At 32.7% G+C, this 26,138-nt stretch overlaps 8 protein-coding genes across 11 annotated transcripts; 2 read left to right on the forward strand and 6 right to left on the reverse strand.

The window, feature by feature from the left end:
- Window positions 1-1,444: 1,444 nt before the first annotated feature.
- On the reverse strand, window positions 1,445-2,222 carry LOC123014854. Its single transcript, XM_044414142.1, has 4 exons — window positions 1,920-2,222; window positions 1,760-1,864; window positions 1,553-1,708; window positions 1,445-1,498 (listed from the first exon to the last, which is right to left on the reverse strand). The coding sequence occupies exons 1-4, from the start codon at window positions 2,220-2,222 to the stop codon at window positions 1,445-1,447; spliced, it is 618 nt and encodes a 205-aa protein (XP_044270077.1).
- A 1,509-nt stretch (window positions 2,223-3,731) lies between these two features.
- LOC123014856 lies at window positions 3,732-4,305 on the reverse strand. The gene is made up of 4 exons (XM_044414145.1): window positions 4,207-4,305; window positions 4,050-4,154; window positions 3,840-3,995; window positions 3,732-3,785 (listed from the first exon to the last, which is right to left on the reverse strand). Exons 1-4 carry the CDS (start codon window positions 4,303-4,305, stop codon window positions 3,732-3,734), a joined length of 414 nt encoding a protein of 137 aa, XP_044270080.1.
- Window positions 4,306-5,662: 1,357 nt separating this feature from the next.
- LOC123014561 (choline transporter-like protein 3) lies at window positions 5,663-10,644 on the reverse strand. The gene is made up of 14 exons (XM_044413737.1): window positions 10,454-10,644; window positions 10,280-10,399; window positions 10,085-10,227; window positions 9,916-9,975; window positions 9,778-9,862; window positions 9,409-9,475; window positions 9,249-9,357; window positions 8,988-9,195; window positions 7,507-7,607; window positions 6,703-6,813; window positions 6,362-6,615; window positions 6,145-6,311; window positions 5,996-6,085; window positions 5,663-5,945 (listed from the first exon to the last, which is right to left on the reverse strand). The coding sequence occupies exons 1-14, from the start codon at window positions 10,523-10,525 to the stop codon at window positions 5,778-5,780; spliced, it is 1,755 nt and encodes a 584-aa protein (XP_044269672.1). The 5' UTR covers window positions 10,526-10,644; the 3' UTR covers window positions 5,663-5,777.
- Window positions 10,645-10,821: 177 nt separating this feature from the next.
- Window positions 10,822-14,559, reverse strand: LOC123014614 (choline transporter-like protein 2). 3 transcript variants are annotated; one of them, XM_044413820.1, is made up of 14 exons: window positions 14,294-14,559; window positions 14,121-14,240; window positions 13,924-14,066; window positions 13,800-13,859; window positions 13,666-13,750; window positions 13,553-13,619; window positions 13,394-13,502; window positions 13,134-13,344; window positions 12,680-12,780; window positions 12,015-12,125; window positions 11,433-11,683; window positions 11,213-11,379; window positions 11,074-11,163; window positions 10,822-11,025 (listed from the first exon to the last, which is right to left on the reverse strand). In XM_044413820.1, the coding sequence occupies exons 1-14, from the start codon at window positions 14,363-14,365 to the stop codon at window positions 10,825-10,827; spliced, it is 1,788 nt and encodes a 595-aa protein (XP_044269755.1). In that variant the 5' UTR covers window positions 14,366-14,559; the 3' UTR covers window positions 10,822-10,824. The 3 variants fall into 3 exon arrangements, with proteins under 3 accessions (XP_044269755.1, XP_044269754.1, XP_044269756.1); XM_044413821.1 differs by having other exon boundaries at window positions 10,867-11,018; XM_044413819.1 differs by having other exon boundaries at window positions 10,822-11,163.
- Window positions 14,560-16,235: 1,676 nt separating this feature from the next.
- LOC123014180 (DNA-directed RNA polymerase III subunit RPC1) lies at window positions 16,236-22,552 on the forward strand. The gene is made up of 18 exons (XM_044413135.1): window positions 16,236-16,500; window positions 16,549-16,684; window positions 16,733-17,156; window positions 17,206-17,452; window positions 17,502-17,679; window positions 18,626-19,086; window positions 19,132-19,243; window positions 19,293-19,490; window positions 19,538-19,926; window positions 19,974-20,287; window positions 20,343-20,500; window positions 20,700-20,808; window positions 20,857-21,025; window positions 21,078-21,353; window positions 21,406-21,654; window positions 21,706-22,044; window positions 22,098-22,266; window positions 22,315-22,552. Exons 1-18 carry the CDS (start codon window positions 16,457-16,459, stop codon window positions 22,513-22,515), a joined length of 4,173 nt encoding a protein of 1,390 aa, XP_044269070.1. The 5' UTR covers window positions 16,236-16,456; the 3' UTR covers window positions 22,516-22,552.
- Window positions 17,495-18,063, reverse strand: LOC123014183. The gene is made up of 2 exons (XM_044413139.1): window positions 17,815-18,063; window positions 17,495-17,750 (listed from the first exon to the last, which is right to left on the reverse strand). Exon 1 carries the CDS (start codon window positions 18,028-18,030, stop codon window positions 17,821-17,823), a length of 210 nt encoding a protein of 69 aa, XP_044269074.1. The 5' UTR covers window positions 18,031-18,063; the 3' UTR covers window positions 17,495-17,750; window positions 17,815-17,820.
- Window positions 22,505-23,151, reverse strand: LOC123014182 (prefoldin subunit 1). The gene is made up of 3 exons (XM_044413138.1): window positions 22,994-23,151; window positions 22,830-22,942; window positions 22,505-22,785 (listed from the first exon to the last, which is right to left on the reverse strand). Exons 1-3 carry the CDS (start codon window positions 23,021-23,023, stop codon window positions 22,563-22,565), a joined length of 366 nt encoding a protein of 121 aa, XP_044269073.1. The 5' UTR covers window positions 23,024-23,151; the 3' UTR covers window positions 22,505-22,562.
- A 68-nt stretch (window positions 23,152-23,219) lies between these two features.
- LOC123014181 (protein Pixie) lies at window positions 23,220-25,680 on the forward strand. 2 transcript variants are annotated; one of them, XM_044413136.1, is made up of 7 exons: window positions 23,220-23,377; window positions 23,476-23,725; window positions 23,779-24,389; window positions 24,439-24,560; window positions 24,614-25,014; window positions 25,066-25,262; window positions 25,312-25,680. In XM_044413136.1, exons 2-7 carry the CDS (start codon window positions 23,513-23,515, stop codon window positions 25,592-25,594), a joined length of 1,827 nt encoding a protein of 608 aa, XP_044269071.1. In that variant the 5' UTR covers window positions 23,220-23,377; window positions 23,476-23,512; the 3' UTR covers window positions 25,595-25,680. The 2 variants fall into 2 exon arrangements, with proteins under 2 accessions (XP_044269071.1, XP_044269072.1); XM_044413137.1 differs by having other exon boundaries at window positions 23,312-23,377; window positions 23,456-23,725.
- Window positions 25,681-26,138: the final 458 nt, after the last annotated feature.

Consider the following 26,138-nt stretch of genomic DNA (forward strand, 5'->3'; position numbering starts at 1 on the left):
TCAAGATTATGAAACGCCAAAATAATTTCAGATTATCATCCATTTATCTTGACAACTTTCCCCATGAATCGCGAACCTAATTTGCATAACAAGATGCCAGCGGGTGGTTTCGCATGGGCGTAGCGTAAATAATAGAAAGTCTGTCCATAAAATAAATTCACAGAAATACTCGTAGGTACCAGACAAACAGGTCCACTCAATTAAATAAGTAATTAGCGAGTTAAGAAGATATTTGTTTATGTAATTCTTTTCTGATGAATTCGTGCTAGGGGAATAACCCAAAGCCAGTTTTGTAATTATTGTTTTATGTGAGTTTATGCTGTTTTTGTCTTCCTGATGGAATTAGTGGAATTCGAATATCGCTCATTTGAGAGCTCATTTCATCTTTATTGTTTATTTCTCACTTACAAAGAAACAGTTTTTGTGTCAGTCAAGGTCATGGCGAATTAATTTCGTTTGGAATACTTAGTTTTCACTTTTCTACAGAGATGTCTATTTAATTCCAACACCTTCTTTTCCACCGTTGCAATGGCAAACATGAAGCAAAAGCGAGCCCAGGATTTCGGATTAGGTGGATCCAACAAAAATTAAAAATAGGATTATAACAACATCGATACATAAAAATATTTTTAAAGAGAGATAAACAAAATTAAAATAATGCAAAAATTATTTAAAAATTATACGCATCCTTCCCGTCCACACGTTTATGTTTCAGGTGTCGATAATCCAGCGTCGCAAATGAATTGTCTACTTATAAAAATTTCACGTTTGAATTTGGAAAAAATCACAATCAATAATAATTATTATTAATTATTCAATGCTATTTCTTTAAAAAAAATTACTTGAAAACAAAAAATTAACGAAATTTTATGTTAAGTACTAAAAATCTATCATGAGATTTATGTCCGAGTAAATCCATTGTCATTATTCGAAAACAAAAACAAGTTTATTTTACTTTTTATTTATTATTTATTTATTATATATTTATTATTTATGTTTGTAACAAAAAAATTTATTGGCAACACTTAATTTATTGGTAATCCCTCTATCAGCGGTTGTCCGTCGCAAATGAATGACAATAACTTCTAAAAGTTTGACGTTTAAATTTTATAATTAATGTTACCAAAATAAAATTTTAAATTTGACGCCAAAAAATCACAATCAATAATAATTATTCAGTGCTATTTCTTTCAGATTTTTTACTTGAAAACAAAATAAATAAAATAGGACGTTATAATAACAACATTTTATTTTATTACAGTTACAGGGGATTCACATAAAACTATTTTACATTACAACGTTCAAAAAATTTATCATATATTATTTTTGACATCCTTGACGTAGACATTTTTTCTAAGGATCACTAGAACCCACGCTGGAACACAACTTTAATAATATACAGGATGAATCATGTTTTGCACCACTCTGTCAATCTTCTAGATATTTATGAGCGCATTTTTACAGCAACAGACGCGATTGAATAAATCCCCCTGACGATCTGAAAAACACAACTAAAACCTTTCCGAATAGTAGAAGAAATGAATTGCCATACGGCTAGTCCGAGTTGGTAGTTAATGGAATAATTTTCGGTAAATTTGATTTTATGTTCTTTCATAATATTTGTTAAGAAAATTAAATAGAGTTTTTTATTGGTTCCATTAAAGTTGTACCACCGTATTTGACTTAGCGTCGCAATCAATTCAGCCATCTAAAATAACTTTTAATTAGTGTTTTTATTCCAATTACTTGAAACGATTACAAGGGTTTCAAAGGATTGGCCGCTCCAAATAATAGCCGAAAAAGTCGTACTTCCAAGAAGCGCAATGGCGGACATTCGCAAATAACTCCCAGGACTCAAATTGTTCTTTAAAATCGTTTATTATTAAAATTAAATTAAACTAATTTTTCTAAATACGCACAGAAGACATACAAAAGGAAATTCCAATTCCAATAAGAACGCCACAAATTGCAAATGCTGCAACCAAAATGTCGATTTCTCGGATTTTTACAATGTATATTTTGACAAACTCCTGGAATCTTTCGATGCAAAACTTTAGTCTGTGCTCCACTTGTTTTTGATAAGATTTGTTGTAAAACAACTCAGTTTCGCGTGAAGTCGTTTCCCAAAAATCAATATCTGCTACGACTTTGTTAAATAACCGGATTTGAAAATTTACATGCTGAGTGTAATAGAGGATTTGGTAGGCGTGCACTAGTGGCATGTAGGCGATGATGGGGTACGTTGATTTAAGAAGAATTACAAGAATTTTTTCATGATTGGGAAAATAGTCGTGGATTAAACGTAAACCGAAAATTAAATCTATATCGTCAGGTAGCGGGTTTATGGCGAGTATTACTGCTGTAGCAAGAAGAAGGTTATTGCAAATAACAAAAAGATACAACATCTTGATTTGACGTTTAATTTCGGAGTTAATTTTTTCACCGACTGTGTCTATGGCCCAAACTTTTATCTCGTCTTTAAAATTGTGAATCAATTTGCCTTTGAATAACGCTATTAAAATGGAGAGTAGTGGCTGAAAAACACTATTTTTGCAATAAAATGAAAAAAAGTTAAGTTTACTTACATAAAATAGCCCAAAAAATTCCGGGAAATAACCAATAAATTCTTGAGGGGTTGTCACATGCAAAGCAAAGTAAATCATTAGCAGAATGAATCCTACATTTAGTATGAAAATCACGCCTATGACGATTTTAACAGGTAGCAGTTGAAAGATATCAGATGCAATAAATTTGATGAATTTTAAATAATCGCCTAAAATATGGTTAAAATAATACACTTTTGTATTTGTTTTTTAAAACCTGTCATGAGTTTTATGTCCGAGTAATCCATTTTCATTAATCGAAAAACCTGAATCAAGTTTATTTCACTTTTTATTCTGGAAACAGTAGCACGAATACGAGGATAGCGATTTTCAGGTTCCATTTTCTTTAATGGAATAATATCGTAAATAAAGGTTATTATCATTATATTTATGATTTATTAATTAAGACTACATTATGGTAAAGGATAAAATGGAAAAATGAATTAATTTTAATTTTCAACAATAAACAATCTTCAAAACTTGGTACTTATTGTTAATAATAATTAGATACTTAGTTAAAAAAAATAGGTCGTTGGGAACAATATTTCTAAAAATATATTTCATATTTATTGAGTGATCAACAGTGACTGTTTAAAGTTGGCAACGGAATTAATGATACCGAGTGAATATTAATGTTTGTGACAAAGAAATCTATTGGCAACACTGAATTGTTGGTAATTCTTCTAATTCGTTTTATCAGGATATTTTAGGTCAGGTCAGGGCTAAGACAGTGCCCATCGCAGATGAATAACTATTACCTACTTCTAAAAGTTTGACGTTTGAATTTTATAATTAATGTTGCCAAAATAAAATTTTAAATTTGACGCCAAAAAATCACAATCAATAATTAATTATTCAGTACTATTTCTTTAAGATTTTTTACTTGAACCCAAAAAAAATAAATAAAATAGTACGTTATAATAACATTTTATTTTATTACAGTTGCAGGGGATTCACATAAAACTATTTTACATGCAACGCAAGTTACAACGTTCAGAAAATGTATCATATATTATTTTTTGACAACAATATTTTTTCTAAGGATCACCAGAACCCAATCTGGTATACAACGTGATTAGGTGACAACCTTAGTAATATATAGGGTGAATCAGTCAATCTTCTAGATATTTATGAGCGCATTTTTACAGCAACGGACGCAACTGAATAAATCCCCCTGACAATCTGAAAAACCAAACTGAAAACTCTCCGAATAGTAAAAGAAATGAATTGCCATACTGCTAGTCCGAGTTGGTAATTAATGGAATAATTTTCGGTAAATTTGATTTTACGTTCTTTCATCATGTTTGTTAAGAAAATTAAATAGAGTTTTTTGTTGGTTCGATTAAAGTTATACCACCGTACTTGACTTACCGTCGCAATAATTTCAGCTATCTAAAATAACTTTTGATTAGTGTTTTTATTCCAATTACTTGAAACGATTTCTACAATGGTTTCGGTGGATTGGCCGCCCCAAATAATAGCCGAAAAAGTCGTACTTCCAACAAACGCAATGACGGAGATTCGCAAATAATACTCAGGACTCAAATTGTTCTTAAAAATCGATTATTATTAAACTAACTAAACTATTTTTCTAAATACGCACAGAAAACATATAAAAGTAAATTCCAATTCCAATAAGAACTCCACAAATTGCAAATGCTGCAACCAAAATGTCGATTTCTCCGATTTTTGCAATGTGCATTTTGACAAACTCCTGATATCTTTCGATGCAAAACTTTAGTCTGTGCTCCACTTGTTTTTGATAAGATTTGTTGTAAAACAACTCAGTTTCGCGTGAAGTTGTTTCCCAAAAATCAACATCTGCTACGACTTTGTTAAATAACCGGATTTGAAAATTTACATGCTGAGTGTAGTAGAGGATTTGATAGGCGTGCACTAGTAGCATATAGGCGGTGATCGGGTACGTTGCTTTAAGAAGAATTACAAGAATTTCTTCATAATTGGGAAAATAGTCGTGGATTAAACGTAAAGCGAAAACTAAATCTATATCGTCTGGTAGCGGTTTTATGGCGAGTATTACTGCTGTAGCAAGAATAAAAGTATTGCAAATAACAAAAAGATTCAACATCTTGATTCGGCGTTTAATTTCGGAGTGAATTTTTTCACCGACTGTGTCTATGGCCCAAACTTTTATCTCGTCTTTAAAATTGTGAATCAATTTGCCTTTGAATAACGCTATTAAAATGGAGAGTAGTGGCTGAAAAACACTATTTTTGCTATAAAATGAAAAAAAGTTAAATTTACTTACATAAAATAGCCCAAACAATACCGGAGAATAACCAATAAATTCTTTAGTGGTTGTCACATACAAAACAAAGTAAATCATTAGCGAAATGAACCCTACATTTAGTATAAAAATCAGGCCTATGACGATTTTAACAGGTAGCAGTTGGAAAATATCAGATGCGATAAATTTGATGAATTTTAAATAATCACCTAAAATGTGTTCGAAATAATACACTTTTGTATTTGTTTTTTAAAACCTGTCATGAGTTTTATGTCCGAGTAATCCATTTTCATTATTCGTAAAACCAGAATCAAGTTTATTTTACTTTTTATTCTGGAACCAGTAGCACGAATATAGCGATTTTTCGTTTCCATTGTCTTTTATACCATTATTAATGAAATAATATCGTAAATAAAGGTTATTATCATTATATTTATGATTTATTAATTAAGACTACATTATGGTAAAGGATAAAATGGAAAAATGAATTAATTTTAATTTTCAACAATACACAATCTTCAAAACTTGGTACTTATTGTTAATATTAATTAGATACTTACTTAAAAAAGTAGGTCGTTGGGAACAATATTTCTAAAAATATATTTCATATTTATTGAGTGATCAACAGTGACTGTTTAAAGTTGGTAACGGAATTCATGATACCGAGTGACTATTAATGTAAAATCTATTGGCAACAAGGGGTTACCAAGTAGAACAATTTTTTTGAAAACTTTTTAGAAAAAAAATTAGTTACAGTAATTATAAAGATTTTAATAATTTATATTTTTTCTAAAATAGTTACAAAGCCAATACTATCAATTTAAAATAATTGTGTTCAAATTTTTTTAAATATTCTAATTAAATTTAAATTTTACACCGTGATTATCACTTGGATATAATTTTAATGTTTTAATTTTGGTCTGTTTCTAGGTTTCTTCTTCCTCTCTTTGTGCTTCTCTTTTTTCGGCAACATCTTCCAAGGCTTCATCCAGCGTCTCTTCGAGTTCTTTACTCATAAAGTAGGGTCGTTCACGGCTACCATCGTTCATTATGACATCTTCGCAATAACATAAGAAGATTGTCCCAACCGCAGTCTTTAAATAATTTACTAAGAAAATCACTCTCATGATTGTTATTTACTTACGGTCAACATTGAAAAGTATACGTATAATGCGGCGCTTGCGAGTAGAAAGCCAAATAAAATATTCAGGATTACAAAACCTTCACTTTGTTCCTAAAATAATATTTAAAAATTACAAAAATAGAAATAAAAAAGTTTAAAAAAATGTTTACTATTAGAACAGCCCATCCAACAAGTAACGTGACAAGCAAAATTAAAATAGAAGCTGAAAATTGAACAGCAGAGTTTAGTCCATCAACTGATATTGTGTCCAAAAAGTTGTGCCATATTATTTTGATTGCCCGCTTACCAGATGACCAGAAGTTTTTACCATGAATAGCTAAAAATTCTTGTTTGTATTTTTTATTTATGTTGAAAAATATTGAGTACCTGTCATTATATACGCTTTTTGACTAAAATAATTTATTATCTCTTCGATAAGTTTAAGTATGCAATTTATTATACACTTCAAAATTATCCACGCCCAGTTATTAGAATCCTCACTACTAGTGGCAGCTTCAACCAGTATTCTTATCATTGCTGCTATAGTAATAAGCAGTGATCCAGTCGCCACACTACCCAGATGAAAGCGAACCACTATTCTCACATTTTTACAGTATTGACCCTCTAAATTATCTCGGTTTCTAAAAACCTTGACTGTATAAACATCATCAGAAACTATAGTAGTAAATAGAAATAGAAACAGAAAAATTGACTTTACTTTTACTAACCTTGAAAAATAATAACTTGCTATCGTTCCAGCTACCACCATACATTGACATCCTTCTATAAACAGAAATATCCAATATCCCATGAAAAACAGGAAACAGAAGTATCCTATTCTGAGTAAAACATGTAGCAGAATTAAGGTATTATTATATTATCGTACCATGCCGAACAAAAATCAGTGACAAAGCTATATTTAAGGGCTGTTTCACATTTAATATCATGTTGTCCCATATTTTTGTTCGCAATTGTACTTTCTAACTATCATAAAACTTTAAAAACCTCTTAAAAGCCACAGTAATTAATTTTTCGGTTTGAAATAAAACACTTTTTGCAAGTATACGGTATTGAGGCTTTTGTAGAATAAGAAATAAAAAAAATAGTAAAAAAATAAATTGTCTGAGATCTTCTACTTTACTTATAATTAAAACCAATAATTGCGATACTTCAGTTTCTAAGAGATTTGTAAAGTGTTATCTCCGCTAGAATGTTCTTTGTACGACTTATCATCATTACTATTCTATAACTACTAGTTACTAGTTATTCGTTCGCTGTTACTGAATAGTATTACGAGTATAGTATGCAGCGTGAAGCTAAAGTAACACACAAAAGTATCTATTTTTGCTATAGGTCATTTTTCAAAAAAAACTTTTAAACAAGTCAAGAGTTGAGTTGAAGTCAAGAGAAGAAACAATGACCAAAAATCAAGATTTCTTGAGAAGAACAAAGCAGATTCTTGTGTAATGTTTACGGTAACAACGAACATGTATAAAGCAACAGAGTATATAGCACCAAACATTTAAAATTACCTGGCAGGTGGAATACCTTCATGCTCCGTAATTTTAACGGAAAAAGTCAAAAATGCCATAAATAACCATATAATGCCAAAAAAACACGTTACCGCCATTGTCTAAATTGTTAATAAAAGAGATTTATGTTAAAAAAAAACTTTGTTTAAATCCCGAAAAGAACTGAGTGAGATCTGTTAAAGAGTTATAGTAAGAAATTTAAATCCTAAAGAAGTTTTAAAGTACCAAATATACATGGTGAATATAAAGTATGGAACCAAGCGGTTTTTTTGAAATCATTTGCCTTCAGAAAATAATAATTAATATAAATTAACGTAATATAAACCGTATTTTGAGACCGAAATTTTGTCTTGTTTTTGAGTTGTGTGATTTTTTTTAGTCAAAATTGCAATTTATATAAAAAAAAAAAAATTTGAAAAAATTAAATATGAAGTAGATAGTTGTAATCCTTAGATCATAACCTTTATGAGAAAAATAGTTTTATAGTGGGTTGCTATTTAAAAAAATATTTTTTTTGTAGAACTCAAAAACAAAAGAAAATTTCGAAAAATTTTATTCTTGATAAAACATCACATCTTTAAAGTACTTTCTCGTTCATCAATTAGTTTTTTCAAAAAATTTATAGTTTAAGCAAAAAACGTTTGGTTCCATACTTTTTATTCACCTGGTATGTTGATACTCAGTAGAATAATCAAAACAAACGACTTTAGTTTTTGCTTATAATTAAAATTTATTATTATCTATTTTTAAAGCCATAAGCCATTCTAGTAGGTCTATAACACTATATAGTATATAGATTGTTAGGTATTGTTTGACTTCATACTAGTAGTTAGTAGTACTACATCATACTACTATTTAGATCATTTATTTTTGGAGATTGTTTCCTCAAAAAGTTCTTTTCAAGATTGAAATTGTGTCTCATTTTTATAAATAGCTGTATAAATAATATGTAACAAGTATGTAACTGTAAATAATTGAAAAAATTAACCAACACAGCAGTAATTTCATAACCTTCCAAATTACATAATTATAATTTAATTCGAGCCCCATTTTCTCTGTTAAATTTTTATGTTATATGTAATTTTTTCATTTTCTTACCAACTTGATAAAATTTCAGTTATTTACAGTTTCACAGTAATGATTCCAGAACCACAGTTTTGAGTTGGCAACAAAAAGCTATGAAATTTTTTTAAGAGTTACTTACTAATGAAGATCAAAATTGGCTACGCGGAATTGTATGTATGTAGTAAAATTGTTTAAATCGATGAGTCCGTTTATGTGATGAATAAAATTATCACAAAAAAATAAAGAAAAAGCCACAAATGAAAAGTTTTTTCTAACAAAAAGCCTTATGCCCAATTGAAATTGGCATCTGCCATCAAGTAAAATTTTCTATTGCCAACTAAATCAGTATTTCTTTATCTTTACTTGTGATACCAATACATGATCATAAAATTAAGTATTTGGTTAAAATAAATTACCACAAGAGGTGCAAGCAGGAGAAGCTTTGAATTAAAAATTGCCTTGAGTGTTTCACGATAGACTTCTATTAAAAGATAAATCCTACTGTATCTACATACAATTGTAGCAAGCAACACCAGACCAAGTACTGTGTACGCGACAGCGTTGCAAAGTATTAGAAGTTTCGTCATTCTATTGGTCCCTTTATCAAGAGTAATAAATGAATACCTTAAGAACAAAAAAAAAAGATATTCCAAATAATGCTCATTTGCTAGTCTTACCAACAATAGGCAGCCAAAATTAAAAGTAGAATGATTGTAGTAATAGTAAAAAAATAGAAAGAACACTTTGGATGGCGCTTAATCTGGATATACACCAGAATAGCCAATCCTGAAAAAAAGTATTGATTATCGCTAAAAATAAAATAAAATAGGAAAATACCTGAAGACACAGATGGCATTAAAATCATCACTATTATGGTATAGGGAACAATATTTTCAGTAGATTTCTAAAAAAAATATAGATTAAAACCCTAATTAATTAAACATATTGTAAAAAGTTATACCAGACCTTATGTTGTGCAACGAGAAAGTTTACGTTTTGTACAATTTAGAAAATTTGGAGTTTGAAATCAAGATGTGAAATCAAAACAAAACAAATTTGAACATTTGTAAACAAAAACCTTCTTTTTGTTTAATGTATGGTTAATAAAGTAAAATTTTATAGCAATATTTTTTGGCAATATTATCATGTTTTTGTAATTATCTAATTTGTAATATTTAGGAATTACGTCTATAAATAATACTGTACATAGTAGTCACGACCGGAAAATAACTCCTGCTTCATCCTTGAAGTTTTTTTTTGTTCAGTCATACATCGTACACCAAATAGTGTCCTAATATATTTAATATATGAAAGACATGTTGCAAAAAAACTCAAAATACTTACTTGTTTCTCTTTTTGCACTCATTAGCCGTAATACATTCTTCTTGTCTCACGTCTAGATATCTAAAATGCAAAACCATTTGACCGTTACACGCACAAATTGCTTGTAATATGTGCAGAAGTAAGTAAAAATTAAAAAAATACTCTTAAATGTAACATTAGTACTACTCACGGGTAATCGGTGAAGTCTTTTCCTGGACAAGTTTCATTATACGGTTCGGTGTTTTTTACTCCACAAATATTTCCACAACCATCTGCACCATTTGTTAGCTTTCTGATATCAGAATTTGAAGCTATATAAACGGCAGAACCAAACTATTAATATTAATTTCAACAAAACTGTTTAATAGTGCCCAATTATATTTACCAGACTTAAAACAGCTATTCCAAAAATAACGCCCACTATAATATCCGTACATTTTCTGTTTTCTGCTAATTCTGGCAACGCAATTTGAGCCGAACGAGCTACACCCCGAAAAATATAAATCTAGATATTGTAAATATATGTTTAATACTTATTCTACTGGTTATGCATACTTACGGGATCTACTGGCTGCTTTTTATATTCAGGTTCGGTTTCGAATCTTTCCAAATTCTCAGGTATTCTACTCATTGCAATGTGTCATTCATAAAATTTTGACAAAAAAGTAAATGAAGGAAAGAAAATTTAGAACCTGTTATAACCATGGCCACAAGCATGGGCGCCAACTTTTCATATTTTCAGTGGGCGCATAAACAGAGAATTTACTAAAACTAGAAATTTTTTTGCAAATTCTTCTTATAATAATCCATTCATTCCTAGATTTTGTTTATCTACAAACATAAAAAAAGTTTTGCGGAAAAAGTACTGGTTTCATACAGAAGTTAAATATTTTATTCATTTATGATTTTTATAAAATAGAGATAATTGTATCAGTCGTCTTCTTCATCTAGTCTATTTTCTCTTCTCAACTCTTTCCTTTCTTCTTTTTCTTCTCTTTTTTCGGCCACAATTTCCAAGGCTTCATACAATGTGTCTTCAAGATCTTCGCTCATAAAAAAAGGCCGCTGACTGCTTCCATCATTCATTATAGCATCTTCGCAATAACATAAGAAAATTGTTCCAACTGCGGTCTTAAAATGATGTTTATAAAGAAAATCACATTCGTAATTGTTACTTACACTCAACAAGGAAAAGAATAAGTATAAGGTAATGCCTGTAAGTAACCCACCAACCAAGAGATTTTCAATTATAAAACCCATTTGTTGTGTCTAAAATAATATTATAAAGTGAGAATATAGTTGTTGAAAAAATCTTTACTGATAGAACAGCATATCCAAGGAGTAACGCGATAAGCAAAATTAAAATAGAAGCTGAAAACTGAACAGCAGAGTTTAATGCATCAATTGATATTGTGTCCAAAAAGTTGTACCATATTAAACTTATTGCCCGCTTGCCAGATAACCAAAAGTTTTTACCATGAATGGCTAAACAGTAAAAATACTTGCATGTATTTTTTATGTAGAAAAATATTAAGTACCTGTCATTATATACGCTTTATGACTAATATAATTTACAATCTCCTCGAAAGTTTCAAGAATGCAAAGTATTATACACCTTATCACTTCCCACACATCTGCAGATTCGTCCCAATTAGAAAGAATATCAACCAGTAGTCTCATCATTGAAACCATAGTAATAAGTAGTGATCCAGTTGCAACAGTCCCCAGATGAAAGCGAATTACTATTCCCACATTGTTACAATATTGACCTTCGAAATCATCTCGGTCTCTAAAACAAGTAAAAACCCACCATTCAAAACATACAAGTATCAAAAAATCGTTTTTACTTTTACAGGGTTCGCTAATTAAAGTGAAGTAAAAAATATCGATTTATTGAATAATTAATGAAGGTGGAATAATCCGGTAAAAACTTAAAAATAGCCCTCGTATTTTTTTCCTGAATTAAATGGCATTAGGCAATAGAGCAATATTTTTTTCATTAACTTGAATCGTTTCTTAGTTATATTTTGAGTGATTTTGAAATAAAAATAATGAGAATACAAAAAATTCGATAGTCTTATTTGTAACACTTCATTTGGCGAACCCAGTTTTTTACAAACCTTGTAAAATAATAACTTGCTATTGTTCCAGCGATCATTATACACTGACATCCTTCAACAAACGTAAATATCCAATATCCCATAAAGATCAGGAAACATAGGTATACTATTCTGGTCAAATATGCAATTAGCAGAATCGAAATGTTATCTATTTTAACTTCCGTTACTACGCTATTTCGCTGTTACTGTAAAAAGTTGTTTTTTAACTTTGTTCAAATAAATTTGAGTAAACTCTAGCACATTATAATTATTAATCATTACCAAAAAAAAAATCTCTTATAAAATTCGAATTCAGTATTCTGTAATCCCAGTTGTGCTAATGAAACATTTCTACTGTAACAACGAATATTGGCAAAGTTTGGTAATATTTCTAATGAGATTAAGGCTTTATCGATTATTAATCAGTTTTTTTTAACTTTTTTGCCCACAGTGTACAGGGGGTTACTAAAACTGTTATCTACATGTCTGCATAGTATAGAAGAGAATGATAATCAAATCTGAAATATTGTGTTTTTGTCATATTTTCATGAAATAACGATTTTTACGACAGATTGTGTTTAGACAGTAATAAACTATTGTATGTACTTAAAAAAACAAAACCATAATCACACTAAAAACTTTGCCAAAGCGTAACAATTAAAAAATTAAAAATAAAAAAAAAGTACCTTACAACAGGGAGACCTCCATCTTGTGGAATTTTAACGGAAACAGACATAAATATCATAAATATCCAGCTAATCCCAAGCAAACACATTAACACCATGGTCTAAATTGGTAAAAAATGTTGTAAATCTTGCAGTTATTGTAACAGTTACTATTAACAAGATCAATATGAAACAAATAAGAAATTCGATTGGATATTGTAAAAAACGAGGCAAAAGCCGAGATTTTATAACCAACTGAGTTTGTTATCTGGTACTAAAGGATTTTGGTGAAATTATCCTTGTCAAACATGACTCAATAAAAACCTTTAGAGTGTGCTTTTTTGTATAGCAATTCATGTGAACATCTATACTACCTAACTTTCACGATACAAGTTACGTTATTATGCTTTTTACGTTGCCAGAGCCAAGTTTTAGTTTTCTAATTAAATAAATGAATAAAGTTGAAATATTTTACCGCAAAGGGTGCAAAGAAGATAAGCTTTGAATTACAAATTGCATCAAATGTTTCATTATAAACTTCAATTAAAAGATCAATTCTGCTGCATCTACATCCAATTATAATAAACAACGTCACACCACTGATAGTGCAAAAGACAGCGTTGCCAATTATTACAAGTTTCCAACGCATTTCAGCTTTATCACGATGATTAATGTATACTAAGTACCTTAAAAAAAAGAAGATAAATCGCAAAGTAATGCTTTTGATTTTGTTACCAAAAGTAGCCCGCCGCAAATAAAAGTATAATGATTGTAAGGATAGTAAAAAAATAGAAGGAAAACTTTGGGTGGTGCCGAATCAGGATGTATATCAGTAAAGACAATCCTAAAGAAAAGTACTGATTACTGCTAAAGTTAGAAACAATGGAGAAGTACCTGTAGCCACAGAGGGCATTAAAATCAGGACTATTACAGAGTAGGGAACAATATTATCAATAGATTTCTAAAAAAGATTTATAAATATATTTATATTAAAATGTTTTACATACATAATAGTCACGACCGGAAAATAATTTTTTCTTTGTCTTTGAAGATTTTTTGTGAGGGGGCATACATCGTCTACCAAATATTGTTCTAAAATATACTTAAGAATAATATAAATAAACTAAATTAGAATGAGTACTTGTTTCTAGCTTCACACTCATTAGCCGTAATACATTCTTCTTCTTTCACATCTAGAATTCTGGAATAGAAAAACCACTAAAATTTCAACAAAGATTTACCAAAAACTAAGTAAAATAACTTACGGGCTATTGATGTAGTTCCTTGCTGAGCAATTTTTATTGTATGTTTGGGTGTTTTTCACTCCACAAACATTTCCACATGCATCTAGACCATTCAATAGTATTCTAAAATCGGATTGTGAAGCTATATATGCAGAAAAAGCAATCTGCCAATATCAATTTTATTAGAACTGTTTAATAACATCTAATTATTTATTTACTAGACTTAAAAAAGCTATTCCGAAAATAACACCAAATCCAACATCCGTACACTTTCTATTTTCTGCTAATTCTGGCAAAGCAATTGGAGCCGAGCGACCTACACCCCGAAATACACGAATCTGATAATATTATAAATGTTTACTTAATTTTTCTAGAAATGTTGTACACTTACTGATTGTACAGGCTGACTTTTATATTCAGGTTCGTCCTCTGATCTTTCTAATTCCTCAGGTACGTTACTCATTATACTATATTTATAGTAAAATTACTTGTTTTGATACTAATGACATAATTATGACAACAGCATGGTTCTAAAAAAATATTTTGGGAGTATATGTTGAAACCATGGCCACAGAGGTAATAATCTCGTCTACTATAAAGTATAAAAATATAGAAAACGGTTAATGTTTTGTATTATGACTATGTAAAATGTTCCGAGGAGTCGATTGGTGGCGAGAAAATAACAAAATTCTTGATAGTTTAAAAGTTATTGTCGAAGTAATATTTTCGCTATTTTTGTGTTTATCAGCGATTTTCTCAAACTATTTTCGCAGAAGTATGATCTTTTATTATAGGAAATTTAAAGTGCTTTTGAACGTTACTAAACATAACGGGCTGTCGCTAATAATTCCAGAGTTATTGGCAATAGACCCCTCCGGGTACCGAAAATCGCCCAAAATTTTGTCAAAAATTTAAAAATTGAAAACTTCAAAATTGATCGAAATGCACTTCAAGGGGCCTAAAAGTGCATTGAGAGGCACAAAAATTAAACATTTTAAAAAAAATTTGAAAATTGAAAAATATATTTTTTTTTAATCTTATCAAAAACTGATACTATTATACTAGGTGAATAAAAAGTATGGAACCAAGCGTTTTTTTCGTAAACTAAGCACTTTACGAAAAAAATAATTAGTGTAGCCTAAAGTACAATTAAAACGTGACCATTTATCAAGAATAACATTTTTCGAAATTTCTTTTAGTTTTCGAGTTCTGGAATTTTTATTTTTTTTTTTAAATGGCAACCTACCATGGTAATTTTTTTAATTAAAGATTATGATCTAAAAATGACCTCTAATTAAATAAAATTGTTTTTTAGCCAGTACTTTTTTTTTAATTAATTGTTAAAGTTGCGTTCCGAGCTTCACGAAGATTTTCCGAACATAAGCGAAGTGGTTGTTTCATGCTTTTCATCATGGGAGAGCTCTGATTTCTATGCAGGTGCTTTGGGGTGGTTTCGAATCGACTAAAAATAGACGAAAATGATTTGTTTTTACATTTTTTGATCCATCCGGAACCACCCCAAAGCACCTGCACCAAAAACCGGACTCTCCAACGACCAAAGTCATGAAACGACTCCCTCGTTCAAGTTCGGAAAATCTTCGTGATGGGCTCGGAACGCTACTTTAGCAATTTATTTAAAAAAAAGTACTGACTAGAAAACAATTATGTTTAATTAGAGGTCATTTTTAGATCATAATCTATAATTAAAAAAATTACCATAGTGGGTTGCCATTAAAAAAAAAAAAAGAACTCGAAAACTAAAAGAAATTTCGAAAAATGTTATTCTTGATAAATGGTCACATTTTAATTGGACTTTACGCTACACTAATTATTTTTTTTTGTAAAGTGGTTAGTTTACGAGAAAAACGCTTCGTTCCATACTTTTTATTCACCTGGTATGTGAAATTAGCAGAGAAATTCCCCTGAATAAATTGATTTTCACCTATGACCTATAGTTTTTAAATTATGACCTTTTTCGATTTTTTGAGAGTTTTCGTAAGTTGTATCGTGAAAATGTTTTTGTTGCAGTATATTAAAAACGGTTTATGTTTTTGTATTATACTTATGTAAAATGTTCCGGGGAGTCGATTGATTGGTGGTGTCGAGAAAACAACAAAATTCTTAATAATTTATAAATTATTGTCGAATTAATATTTTTGCTATTTTTGTCTTTATTAGCGATTTTCTCAAAAACTATTTATCACAGAACTATGATCTTTTTTTTTATAAAATAGGAAATCAAAAGTATTTTTCAACGGTCCAAACATCAAAAATAATTTCTATGGTATTAGCTGATATTTGCTCTGGGTACCGAAAACCGCCGAAAATTTTGACAAAAATCGAAAAAATGAAAGCCTTCAAAGCGAATCGAGCGAATAATAAAAAAGAAGAGCTCTATTTTTGTTATCTTTGTGGTATTTGACAGCGATTGAAGAATGATTTGAGGTTAGGTTGTTGTGATCATTTAAAGAAGTGAGGTTAGTTAAAGGTGTTATATTTTTATGGGTAATGCATTATTATTTATTGGTAACACAATTAAACATTTATAAACACAATGCCAAAAGAACAATACCGCGAAACTGATGTTGCGAGAAAAATGTAAGTCATGAGGCTCACACATGTCTTTTGTTGAGCGTTTTCTTGCAGCTCCCACATCAGTTTCGGGATTGAGAGTGCGGAATCAATGCAACAACAATCTCACATTCACGTTATAGCGAAAAACTTGTATAATCAAGACGTGAATCGTACCCCAATTCCCTTTGGGGTACTGGACAAGAGATTGGTAAAATGTTAAATTATTCACATTTACAGTTTTTAAGCAACATTTTAGGGCACAAATTCGAAAGAATCACCTTGTCAGACATGCGGAAAGAATATAAATTCATGCGTTGGCCACTTTGGCTACATAGATTTAGAATTGCCTGTGTATCACGTTGGCTACTTTAGAAGCATTATTAGCATTCTTCAAACAATTTGCAAGAATTGTGCCCGTGTTCTCCTCCCCGAAGAAGAAAAAAATCAATATCGGTTACGCTTATCTAACGAACATCTTAGCTATATGACCAAAAAAGCGATAAGGAAGAAAATCATCGAGAAATGCAGGAAATTGACCAAGTGTCCCTACTGTAAGGAATCTAATGGTTTCGTAAAAAAGTTGACAGCCAGTAAAGGGAGTACTGGGGGATCTGTCTTAAAGATAGTGTGCGAGAAAAATAGAGGGAGTGACAAGGAGGCAGTGTTGAAAGAACACATGAGTAACAAATTTATTAATCATAAACATCTTGTTTAATTTGATTCTTTTAGAAAAATTTAATTCAGCGATTGATGTTAATCCAGAGATAAAAAACGCATTAACTGCCAATACTGCGGTGTCACAGATTCTTACCCCAATTGATGTTTTGAAATTATTTGAGAGAATCCCCCAAAGTGACATCCCATTACTCGCAATGGACTCAAGGAGATCACAACCGAAAGATTTAATTTTCACGAGAATGCTGGTGCCCCCTGTTTCAATTCGCCCTTCTGTGGTATCCGACTTGAAAGCGGGGACGTGCGTATTTTCCATTTTCTCTGTTTTTTTATTACAATTTGTTTTATAGCAATGAGGACGATTTAACAATGAGACAATCTGAAATAATCTTTATCAACGATGTAATCAAAAAGCACAAACTGTCAGGAGCTTCTGTGAATATGTACCAAGAGGGTTGGGATTTTCTCCAACTGCAAACCGCGCTTTACATTAACAGTGAACTCTCCGGGGTTCCCCTTGCAATGATGGTAATCATTTTCATATACACTACTCCAAAAACAAAACAAAAATCCAAATTTTTTTGGTGATTTTTGAAAGGCTGTATCTCAGAAAAATGGTCTTTTATTTTTATTTATTTTATTTTATTTATTTGAAAAACCTACAATCCATTAACATCCTTCACAATTGACCATTTTGTTAGCACAGTAGTGAGGTAACTGAATTCCTTTCAGTAGCAAGTCCGTATAGCCCGAGCAAGCGTCTATACACACTGTGAAAGGATAAAATATGATGTACCAATATGCACAGAAAAATGCAACGATGAAAGAAAAATAGAGAGCAATGAACCAAATTATACAACAAAGCGGATTTTTGGCCATTTTGTCTCAGTTCTAAAACGTCACTTTTTTTTACTTCATAAAAACCATAGCACCTAGATTATAAAAAAAAAATTGAAGCTTTAAGTTTCAAAATTTAAATAATAATAATAATTGAAAATAGCTCAAATTGCTTTATTTTAGCCTAAAATTGCAATTAAAGCAATTATGTTAATAAAAATCATTAGTTTTGAATTAATTCTGTATTAAAATTGAGCAAAATTGGATTGAAAATAGCTCAAATTGCTTTATTTTGGACGAAAACTCTTATTGAAATCAGTATTTGGTTGAAATACTTTGATTCAGGTTGATTCCCAACTTCAAATTAAGCCAAATCGATTGAAAATATCACAAATTGCTTTATTTCAGCCTAAAATTGAGATTGAAGCAGTTATTTTTATAAAATACATTAGTTTTGAATTAATTCTGTATTAAAATCGAGCAAAATTGGATTGAAAATAGCTCAAATTGTTTTTTTTTTAGTTTTGCGATCTTTTAGTATTTTTTTTTTTTGAAAAATCACAAAAAAAGTTAGAAAATTTTTTTGTTCTTTTAATTTTTGGAGTGGTGTATTCAGTCGCGTTGCTTTCATTTTTAGCCGAAAAAACCCGGCCGTGGTCTTGTGCAACGCCTTAAGGGCAAACAGGGCCGTTTCCGCGGCAATCTCTCCGGTAAACGAGTCGACTTTTCCTCAAGAACGGTTATTTCACCCGATCCTAATTTGCAAATCGATCAAGTCGGTGTCCCTCTCCACATCGCCAAAATCCTGACTTTCCCTGAACGGGTGATTCACGCAAATATCGATGTTATGAGACAATTGGTGATCAACGGGCCTGACAAATGGCCTGGGGCTAACTACGTCCAGCAGAAAGGCTCCGCTTTCAAAAAGTTTCTCAAATACGGAAATAGGGAGAAACTAGCGCAGGAGTTGAAACTGGGAGATTTGGTCGAACGCCACCTTCATAACGACGACGTTGTCTTATTTAATCGGCAACCGAGTTTGCATAAGTTGTCGATTATGGCACACAGGGCCAAAATCCACCAACATCGAACTTTCAGGTGAGCGTGAATCGTGGAAAAAATGTTGTATACAATTTTGTACAGGTTCAATGAGTGTGTTTGCAACCCCTACAATGCGGATTTTGACGGCGACGAAATGAACTTGCATTTGCCCCAAACCGAGGAGGCTAAAGCGGAAGCTCTGATCTTAATGGGGGTACCTCTCTTAAAACCTCTTTTTCGTCATTTATTTGCAATTTTTTTAGAACAAAAACAATTTAGTAACGCCACGAAACGGTGAACTTTTGATCGCAGCAACTCAGGATTTTTTGACTGGGGGCTACTTATTGACCAAAAAAGACACATTTCTCGATTTAGCACACGCGTCTCAATTAGCCGCCACGCTATTGGCTGAGAATGACACACACATGCAAATTGATTTACCAACACCTTGTATTTTAAAGGTTTGTGAATATTATCAATGGTGTTGATGACTGTGTATATTTTTTAGCCCAGACGTTTGTGGTCGGGCAAACAAATTTGTAGTCTTATTTTCCGGCCTAATAAGAAATGTCCAGTCAAGGCAAATCTTGAAGCGAAAGGCAAAGCCTATACAAAAAATAGAGAGTTGTGCGTTAAAGACTCATATGTTTTGATCAGAAATTCTGAACTGCTTGCTGGAACGTTAGATAAGAGTCATTTGGGAAGTGGAGGGAAGGGCAGTAACATTTTTTATGTAATTTTGAGGGACTTTGGGTCTGAATATGCGATAAAATCCATGTGGAGGTTAGCTAAGCTTACTTCTTTTTATTTAATGAACAGTGGATTCAGTATCGGGATAGGTGATGTCACACCTAGCCCAGGTTTACTAAGACGAAAGAACAAGTTGCTAGAGGATGGGTTTGTTTATTGATAATTTAACGATTTTTGTTAATGTGCACTTATAGATATGCTAAATGTGACGAATATATTCGGCAAATGGCCGACGGTCGGCTTCAATGCCAACCGGGATGTACGGCTGAAGAGACTTTAGAAGCTGTTATTTTGAAAGAATTATCAGTTATTCGTGAACATGCAGGCCAGGCATGTCTCGCAGAATTGCACCCCACCAACAGCCCCCTAATTATGGCATTATCAGGGTCGAAAGGGTCTTTCATTAACATTTCTCAGATGATTGCCTGTGTGGGACAGCAGGCTTTGAATGGAAAACGTGTCCCAGATGGGTTTGAAAACAGGTCCTTACCACATTTCCCACATCACTGTAAGTTCTTTCTCTTAACGTAAAACAGTACAGTCAAAAATTTGGGGATGTTTAGCTAAAACACCAGAAGCTAAAGGCTTCGTTGAAAATAGCTTCTATACTGGGTTAACACCCACGGAATTCTTCTTCCACACAATGGGCGGCCGTGAGGGTCTTGTAGACACAGCGGTTAAAACCGCTGAAACCGGCTACATGCAGAGACGGTTGGTGAAGGTATAAAATTTTCGAACTTAAGTTGGCAACACTGACTAACAAATTGACATTCAATTTCGAGGGGCGGCCCCGGTATGGTCATCACCTGACAAATTTACTGATATACCTACTTTTAATTCAGCGTTCCATTACTATTAATTCAGTGTTGCCAACTTAATTTCAGTCTCAGGTCACTTTAATCTAGAATTGAATTTTTAAGTCCTTGGAAGATTTGGTGGTGCATTACGACGGTTCTGTCAGGAATGCGGAAGGTGATCTCGTTCAGGTGAACTACGGATGTGACGGCCTAGATCCGACCTACATGGAAGGTGCGTTTGTGTTGCCAACATTTCAAATATAAAAAAAATGATTTTCAGGTAAAGACTGCCCCGTCGATTTTGACCGCGTTTTGCGACACGTGCAAGCGAAATGTCCGTACCGAGATGAAGCGATCCTAAATAGTGTCCAAATCCGACGAGCCACTAAAACTTTTCTGGAAACGGATGCCTTAAACGAGTGTAGCGAGGGATTTAAAACGGAACTAAAGTTGGCCGTAAATGACCACTGTCGCCAATTATTTGAAAATAAATGTTTCTAGGAACTTCATGGAAAAGGTTGCGCAAAGAGTCGAAAAATTATACAACAAATTGGGGGACGCTAAAGTGGTAAAAGAAATAGAAAGATTAACTTGTAGCCAGTTGGTGACATTTTTACAAATTTGCGGTTCAAAATATACCAGATCTATCATCGAACCGGGAACTGCGGTTGGTGCTTTGGCTGCACAAAGTATAGGTGAACCTGGGACGCAAATGACACTGAAAACTTTCCATTTTGCTGGTGTTGCTAGTATGAATATTACACAAGGTGTCCCAAGGTATACAAAGTTGAACAACTAGGAAATGTTATATAATTTTTTATTTTGCTAGAATTAAGGAAATTATTAATGCTAGTAAGGATATTAGTACGCCTATAATCACTGCTAGCCTCACCAACCCCCGCGATATCGGTTTTGCCCGAGAAGTGAAAGCCCGAATTGAAAAAACAACCCTTGGCGAAGTGGCTTCGTTTATTGACGAAATTTACACAGAGTACGATTGCTTCCTTTTAATTCAGTTAAATTACGACCGGATTAAGTTATTGAGACTTGAAATTAATGCCGAAACTGTCCGATATAGGTTTGCCAACTTAATTCTATTTACTTGCAATTTCTTTCTTTTTTTTTGCAGTATTTGCACCTCAAAATTAAAACTTAAGCCGACTGAAGTTCGCGTCGAAAGTGAAACAATTATTACAGTACACCCCGGTGGCAGTAAACACTCAACTAGATATAATTTTTCGTTGAATGAATTAAAGGCAAAATTGCCTAGTGTTGTTGTTAAAGGGTTGCCAACTGTGAATCGTGCTGTTATTGCCAAGGAGGAGAAAGGGGGCGAGACTTTGTATAATTTATGTGTGGAGGGTGACAATTTAAGGGAAGTTATTGCTACGTATGGAGTACTGGGGACCAAAACTGTCTCAAATAATATCATGGAAGTGTATCATACACTGGGAATCGAAGCTGCAAGGTTCTTAAACCTGTTTTTTTTTTTTCAAATATTTCGTTAATTATGAATTGTAGGGAAACTATTATGTCTGAAATTAAAATGGTGATGGAAAACCACGGCATGAGCGTGGATTATCGCCATATTATGTTACTGGCGGCACAAATGACGCATACGGGGGAAGTTTTGGGTATCACCCGGTATGGTTTGTCTAAAATGAAACAGTCTATCCTGAACTTGGCTTCTGTAAGTTTTTTGTCAAGTAAAACGATTTTTGCCATTTTATTTTTTTAGTTCGAGAAAACCGCTGATCATTTATTTGATGCAGCTTATTATGGTCAGGTAGACAAGATAAACGGTGTTTCAGAAAATATTATAATGGGAATGCCCGCGCCTATAGGAACTGGAATTTTCAAACTCCTTCACAAGCCCCTCCATATTGAAGAAAATCCACCTTCAGAAACTTTACTGTTCGAAACTGCAATTGCCAAGTAAAATAATATGTATTTAGGAAAATTTTACAATAAAAATTATAAAATAAGTTAAGATTCTTTCTTTTGTTGTACTAATTCACGTAGACTATTTGTGGCATCCTTTAAGCTATTTTCTAAGTATGCTTTATTGTTTACCAGGACCTTTATCTTCTCTTCGGCCTGTGCTTGCTTCTTTTGAAGATTTTCCTTAACTTGATCCATGGGGGCCATCACAAACATGCGACCAACAGATTCATAGGTTTTTGTACCGTCTTCTAGCGACGATATTTCCCTAATAATGAAATTTATTTGATGCAACAAAAAAGATGTAACTACCTTTCTGTGAAAGATGCATGTTGTTTGTTTCTTTTTAAAGTTTCTATTTGTAGGTCTGCTATACGCAGTTTTTGGGCTGTGTCAATTTGCTTCTCTTGCAGCTCTGCAAAAGCCTAAAACACACAAATTTTAACCTTAGAAGGGGTGAAGAGGCAGAACTTTACTTTTTTTAATTCCATATCGACTTTGGACATTTTTCTACGTATTTTTTGGTTTTAAGGCAATCGGAATGAAAAATTCTAAAATAGGAAATTTGGAGCACGGCTTATGACAAGCAGAGCTGCCAACACTACAATATTTTTTAATTAAGATTTCTATGGATTTTACGAATTAATGTCACAATATTGCGAGTCTCAGAAGTATTTGGGCTTTCACAGTTAAAAAATCTTACAGATAATTTAATTTAACTTTGCTTTGATTGTTATAATTAATTAAAATTTGAGTAATTGTGTATCACAGTGTTGGCAGTGCTGTAAGCTATCCTTTCCTCATGGCCGGTCGTGCTGGCGGCCTAGAAAAAATCTGTTTTGCATAAATTTAAATCATTGGTGAGTAAAATAAACTTAAAACATTGTTAACTACATTTAGGCACTTTACTCTTCACTTTTAAATAAATTTAATTCCAGTTTTGCACTCTCACTTTTAGGTTAGGTGTCATTGAATCCTAACATATTGGAATCAAAATGTCACGAAGAAAGGCAACTGAAGAAACTGATAAATTAACTCGTATTGCTATAGTGAACGCTGATAAGTGTAAACCAAAACGATGTCGCCAGGAGTGCAAAAAATCGTGCCCAGTGGTTCGCATGGGCAAGTTATGTATCGAAGTAATCCCCAACAGCAAAATGGCATCTATTTCCGAAGAATTATGTATTGGGTGCGGTATCTGTGTGAAGGTTTGTGTCCTCGGATTGTTATTTTTCGTCATTTATACTTTTTTTTCCCCCAGAAATGTCCCTTTGAAGCCATTACGATCATCAACCTTCCAAGCAATTTGGAAAGAGATACTACTCATCGCTATGGCAAGAACTCATTTAAACTTCACAGATTGCCAATTCCGCGCCCCGGCGAAGTTCTGGGTCTTGTTGGGACCAACGGTATCGGTAAATCCACCGCTTTGAAAATACTAGCTGGCAAACAAAAGCCCAATTTGGGGCGCTACTCCGATCCGCCTGACTGGACGGAGATTTTGAGCCATTTCAGGGGGTCTGAATTGCAAAATTACTTTACCAAGATACTGGAAGACGACTTGAAAGCGTTAATCAAACCACAATACGTTGATCAAATTCCTAAAGCCGTAAAAGGAACAGTTGGACAACTTTTGGATAAGAAAACCGAGATGGATAACCAGGAACAGATCTGCGAAATGTTGGACTTGAAGCATATACGCGACCGAACGATTGAGGCGCTCTCTGGTGGGGAGCTGCAGAGATTTGCTTGCGCCATGGTGTGCATCCAAAATGGGGATATTTTCATGTTTGATGAACCCTCATCATATTTAGATGTAAAACAGAGATTAAATGCTGCCCAAACTATCAGGTCGCTGTTGCATCCAACCAAGTAAGCAAGAAAAAAAGCCAACATAACATTGTATAACTTTTTTCCTTAGATTTATAATTGTGGTGGAGCACGATCTCAGCGTTTTAGATTATTTATCAGATTTCATTTGTTGCTTGTATGGAGTTCCTGGAGCGTATGGTGTGGTTACTATGCCATTCTCCGTTCGTGAAGGTAATAAACATATCAGAGAATGATCCACAAACGTAATAATTACTTCTTCAAAGGGATTAATATATTCTTGGATGGTTTTGTTCCGACTGAAAATCTGCGTTTCCGTGATGAATCTTTAGTGTTCAAAGTGGCTGAATCTGCAACTGAAGAGGAAGTAAAACGCATGAACCATTACGAGTACCCTTCCATGACTAAAACCATGGGAAATTTCCAACTGAACGTGGTCAAAGGCCAATTTTCCGATTCCGAAATTTTGGTTTTACTCGGCGAAAATGGAACGGGTAAAACAACATTTATTCGGATGTTGGCTGGTAACTTACAGGCCGATGAGGGTTCTGGGGAGTTGCCACAACTTCATATCAGTTACAAGCCACAAAAGATCAGTCCGAAGTCTCAGGGATTGGTCCGACAATTGCTCCACGAGAAAATCAGGGACGCTTATGTTCATCCCCAGGTATTATTAATTGTTTTATTATTTTGTATGTGAGGCTACTATCTATTTTAGTTTATGGCTGATGTGACTAAACCGCTTAAAATCGACGATATTATCGACCAGGAAGTGCAGAATCTGTCCGGTGGTGAGTTGCAACGAGTTGCTCTCACTTTGTGTTTAGGCAAACCGGCAGATGTCTACCTTATCGACGAACCCAGTGCCTACTTAGATTCCGAGCAGCGTCTTATGGCTGCTAAAGTAATCAAAAGGTTTGTATTTACGGAAAAAAGTGGTTCTTGGTTAATTGAATTTTTTTAGATTCATTTTGCACGCGAAAAAGACAGGTTTTGTAGTAGAACACGACTTCATCATGGCTACTTATCTGGCAGACCGCGTAATCGTATTTGAGGGTACACCGTCAGTTAAAACCACAGCCAATACCCCGCAGACACTTTTAGCTGGAATGAACCGATTTTTGGAGTTGTTGGGGATTACATTTAGGCGGGATCCTAATAATTTTAGACCTAGGATAAACAAACAAGAATCTGTGAAGGATGTCGAGCAGAAACGGTCCGGACAGTATTTCTTTTTAGAAGATTAAATTTTGTTACGAAATATTGTGTATTATATGGCGCTCTTTACAGGTTTCTGTTTTTATAAACAAATATAATATATGTGGAAGGATAACCATGATGAGTTTTTGTTTACCTCCTCACTAAAACTCTAACATGATTGTTGATGCTGAAAGTGTCATTCTAATCAACTTTAATGAGTCACTGAAATAAAATTTAAGACCTTGGTTGCACATGAATACATTTCATGAATGATGCATTAATTTTTTGATTACATTTTAAATTGTTAGCGAACATGTTGGTTGGCTAACATTTATCTCGTTTGATTGTCTGTGGGAAAAATCAACCGCGAATTGAATAAGACTTTATACAAACATGAATCTTTTTATGTTATTTATCAAAATTTAAAAACTTACACACCAGGACGTTTTTTTTAATAGAAAATCAAGATGCGTTCATTCTTTAAACAGAAGTGTCGGAGGAACCTCAAAATTTCGCAGTACCTCCTGTTGCAATTACATCCAAAACGGTGAATTCAGAAACACTTCTGACACCCTAATCCAGTTAGAAACC

The sequence above is a fragment of the Tribolium madens genome, unplaced genomic scaffold, assembly GCF_015345945.1.
Source record: "Tribolium madens isolate multiple individuals breed KSU strain unplaced genomic scaffold, Tmad_KSU_1.1 Scaffold_97;HRSCAF=244;Tcas5.2_LG3a, whole genome shotgun sequence".
NCBI lineage: Eukaryota > Metazoa > Arthropoda > Insecta > Coleoptera > Tenebrionidae > Tribolium > Tribolium madens.

Bases quoted from the DNA above. Each gene is read 5' to 3' on its own strand.
- LOC123014183 (XM_044413139.1), bottom strand. From the start codon at position 18,030: ATGGCCAAAAATCCGCTTTGTTGTATAATTTGGTTCATTGCTCTCTAT.
- LOC123014614 (XM_044413819.1), bottom strand. From the start codon at position 14,365: ATGAGTAACGTACCTGAGGAATTAGAAAGATCAGAGGACGAACCTGAA. The intron at 12,781-13,133 runs GTAAAATATTTC...TTACCAATTTAG, and splicing joins TCTTCTTTGCACCCTTTGCG to ACCATGGTGTTAATGTGTTT. The intron at 11,380-11,432 runs GTACTTAATATT...TTTACTGTTTAG, and splicing joins TAAAGCGTATATAATGACAG to CCATTCATGGTAAAAACTTT.
- LOC123014182 (XM_044413138.1), bottom strand. From the start codon at position 23,023: ATGTCCAAAGTCGATATGGAATTAAAAAAA. The intron at 22,943-22,993 runs GTAAAGTTCTGC...TGTGTGTTTTAG, and splicing joins TCGATATGGAATTAAAAAAA to GCTTTTGCAGAGCTGCAAGA. The intron at 22,786-22,829 runs GTAGTTACATCT...TTTCATTATTAG, and splicing joins CATGCATCTTTCACAGAAAG to GGAAATATCGTCGCTAGAAG.
- LOC123014180 (XM_044413135.1), top strand. From the start codon at position 16,457: ATGCCAAAAGAACAATACCGCGAAACTGATGTTGCGAGAAAAAT. The intron at 17,453-17,501 runs GTGCGTATTTTC...TTTGTTTTATAG, and splicing joins TCCGACTTGAAAGCGGGGAC to CAATGAGGACGATTTAACAA. The intron at 19,491-19,537 runs GTTTGTGAATAT...TATATTTTTTAG, and splicing joins CAACACCTTGTATTTTAAAG to CCCAGACGTTTGTGGTCGGG.
- LOC123014561 (XM_044413737.1), bottom strand. From the start codon at position 10,525: ATGAGTAGAATACCTGAGAATTTGGAAAGATTCGAAACCGAACCTGAA. The intron at 10,228-10,279 runs GTAAATATAATT...TAATATTAATAG, and splicing joins GAATAGCTGTTTTAAGTCTG to TTTGGTTCTGCCGTTTATAT. The intron at 9,358-9,408 runs GTATTTTCCTAT...ACTTTTTTTCAG, and splicing joins AATGCCATCTGTGTCTTCAG to GATTGGCTATTCTGGTGTAT.
- LOC123014854 (XM_044414142.1), bottom strand. From the start codon at position 2,222: ATGCCACTAGTGCACGCCTACCAAATCCTCTATTACACTCAGCATGTA. The intron at 1,865-1,919 runs GTGCGTATTTAG...ACGATTTTAAAG, and splicing joins TTTCCTTTTGTATGTCTTCT to AACAATTTGAGTCCTGGGAG. The intron at 1,499-1,552 runs GTATGGCAATTC...TGTGTTTTTCAG, and splicing joins ACTACCAACTCGGACTAGCC to ATCGTCAGGGGGATTTATTC.
- LOC123014856 (XM_044414145.1), bottom strand. From the start codon at position 4,305: ATGCACATTGCAAAAATCGGAGAAATCGACATTTTGGTTGCAGCATTT. The intron at 3,996-4,049 runs GTAGAAATCGTT...AAGTTATTTTAG, and splicing joins GCCAATCCACCGAAACCATT to ATAGCTGAAATTATTGCGAC. The intron at 3,786-3,839 runs GTATGGCAATTC...TTGGTTTTTCAG, and splicing joins ATTACCAACTCGGACTAGCA to ATTGTCAGGGGGATTTATTC.
- LOC123014181 (XM_044413136.1), top strand. From the start codon at position 23,513: ATGTCACGAAGAAAGGCAACTGAAGAAACTGATAAATTAACTCGTATT. The intron at 23,726-23,778 runs GTTTGTGTCCTC...TTTTTCCCCCAG, and splicing joins GGTGCGGTATCTGTGTGAAG to AAATGTCCCTTTGAAGCCAT. The intron at 24,561-24,613 runs GTAATAAACATA...ACTTCTTCAAAG, and splicing joins GCCATTCTCCGTTCGTGAAG to GGATTAATATATTCTTGGAT.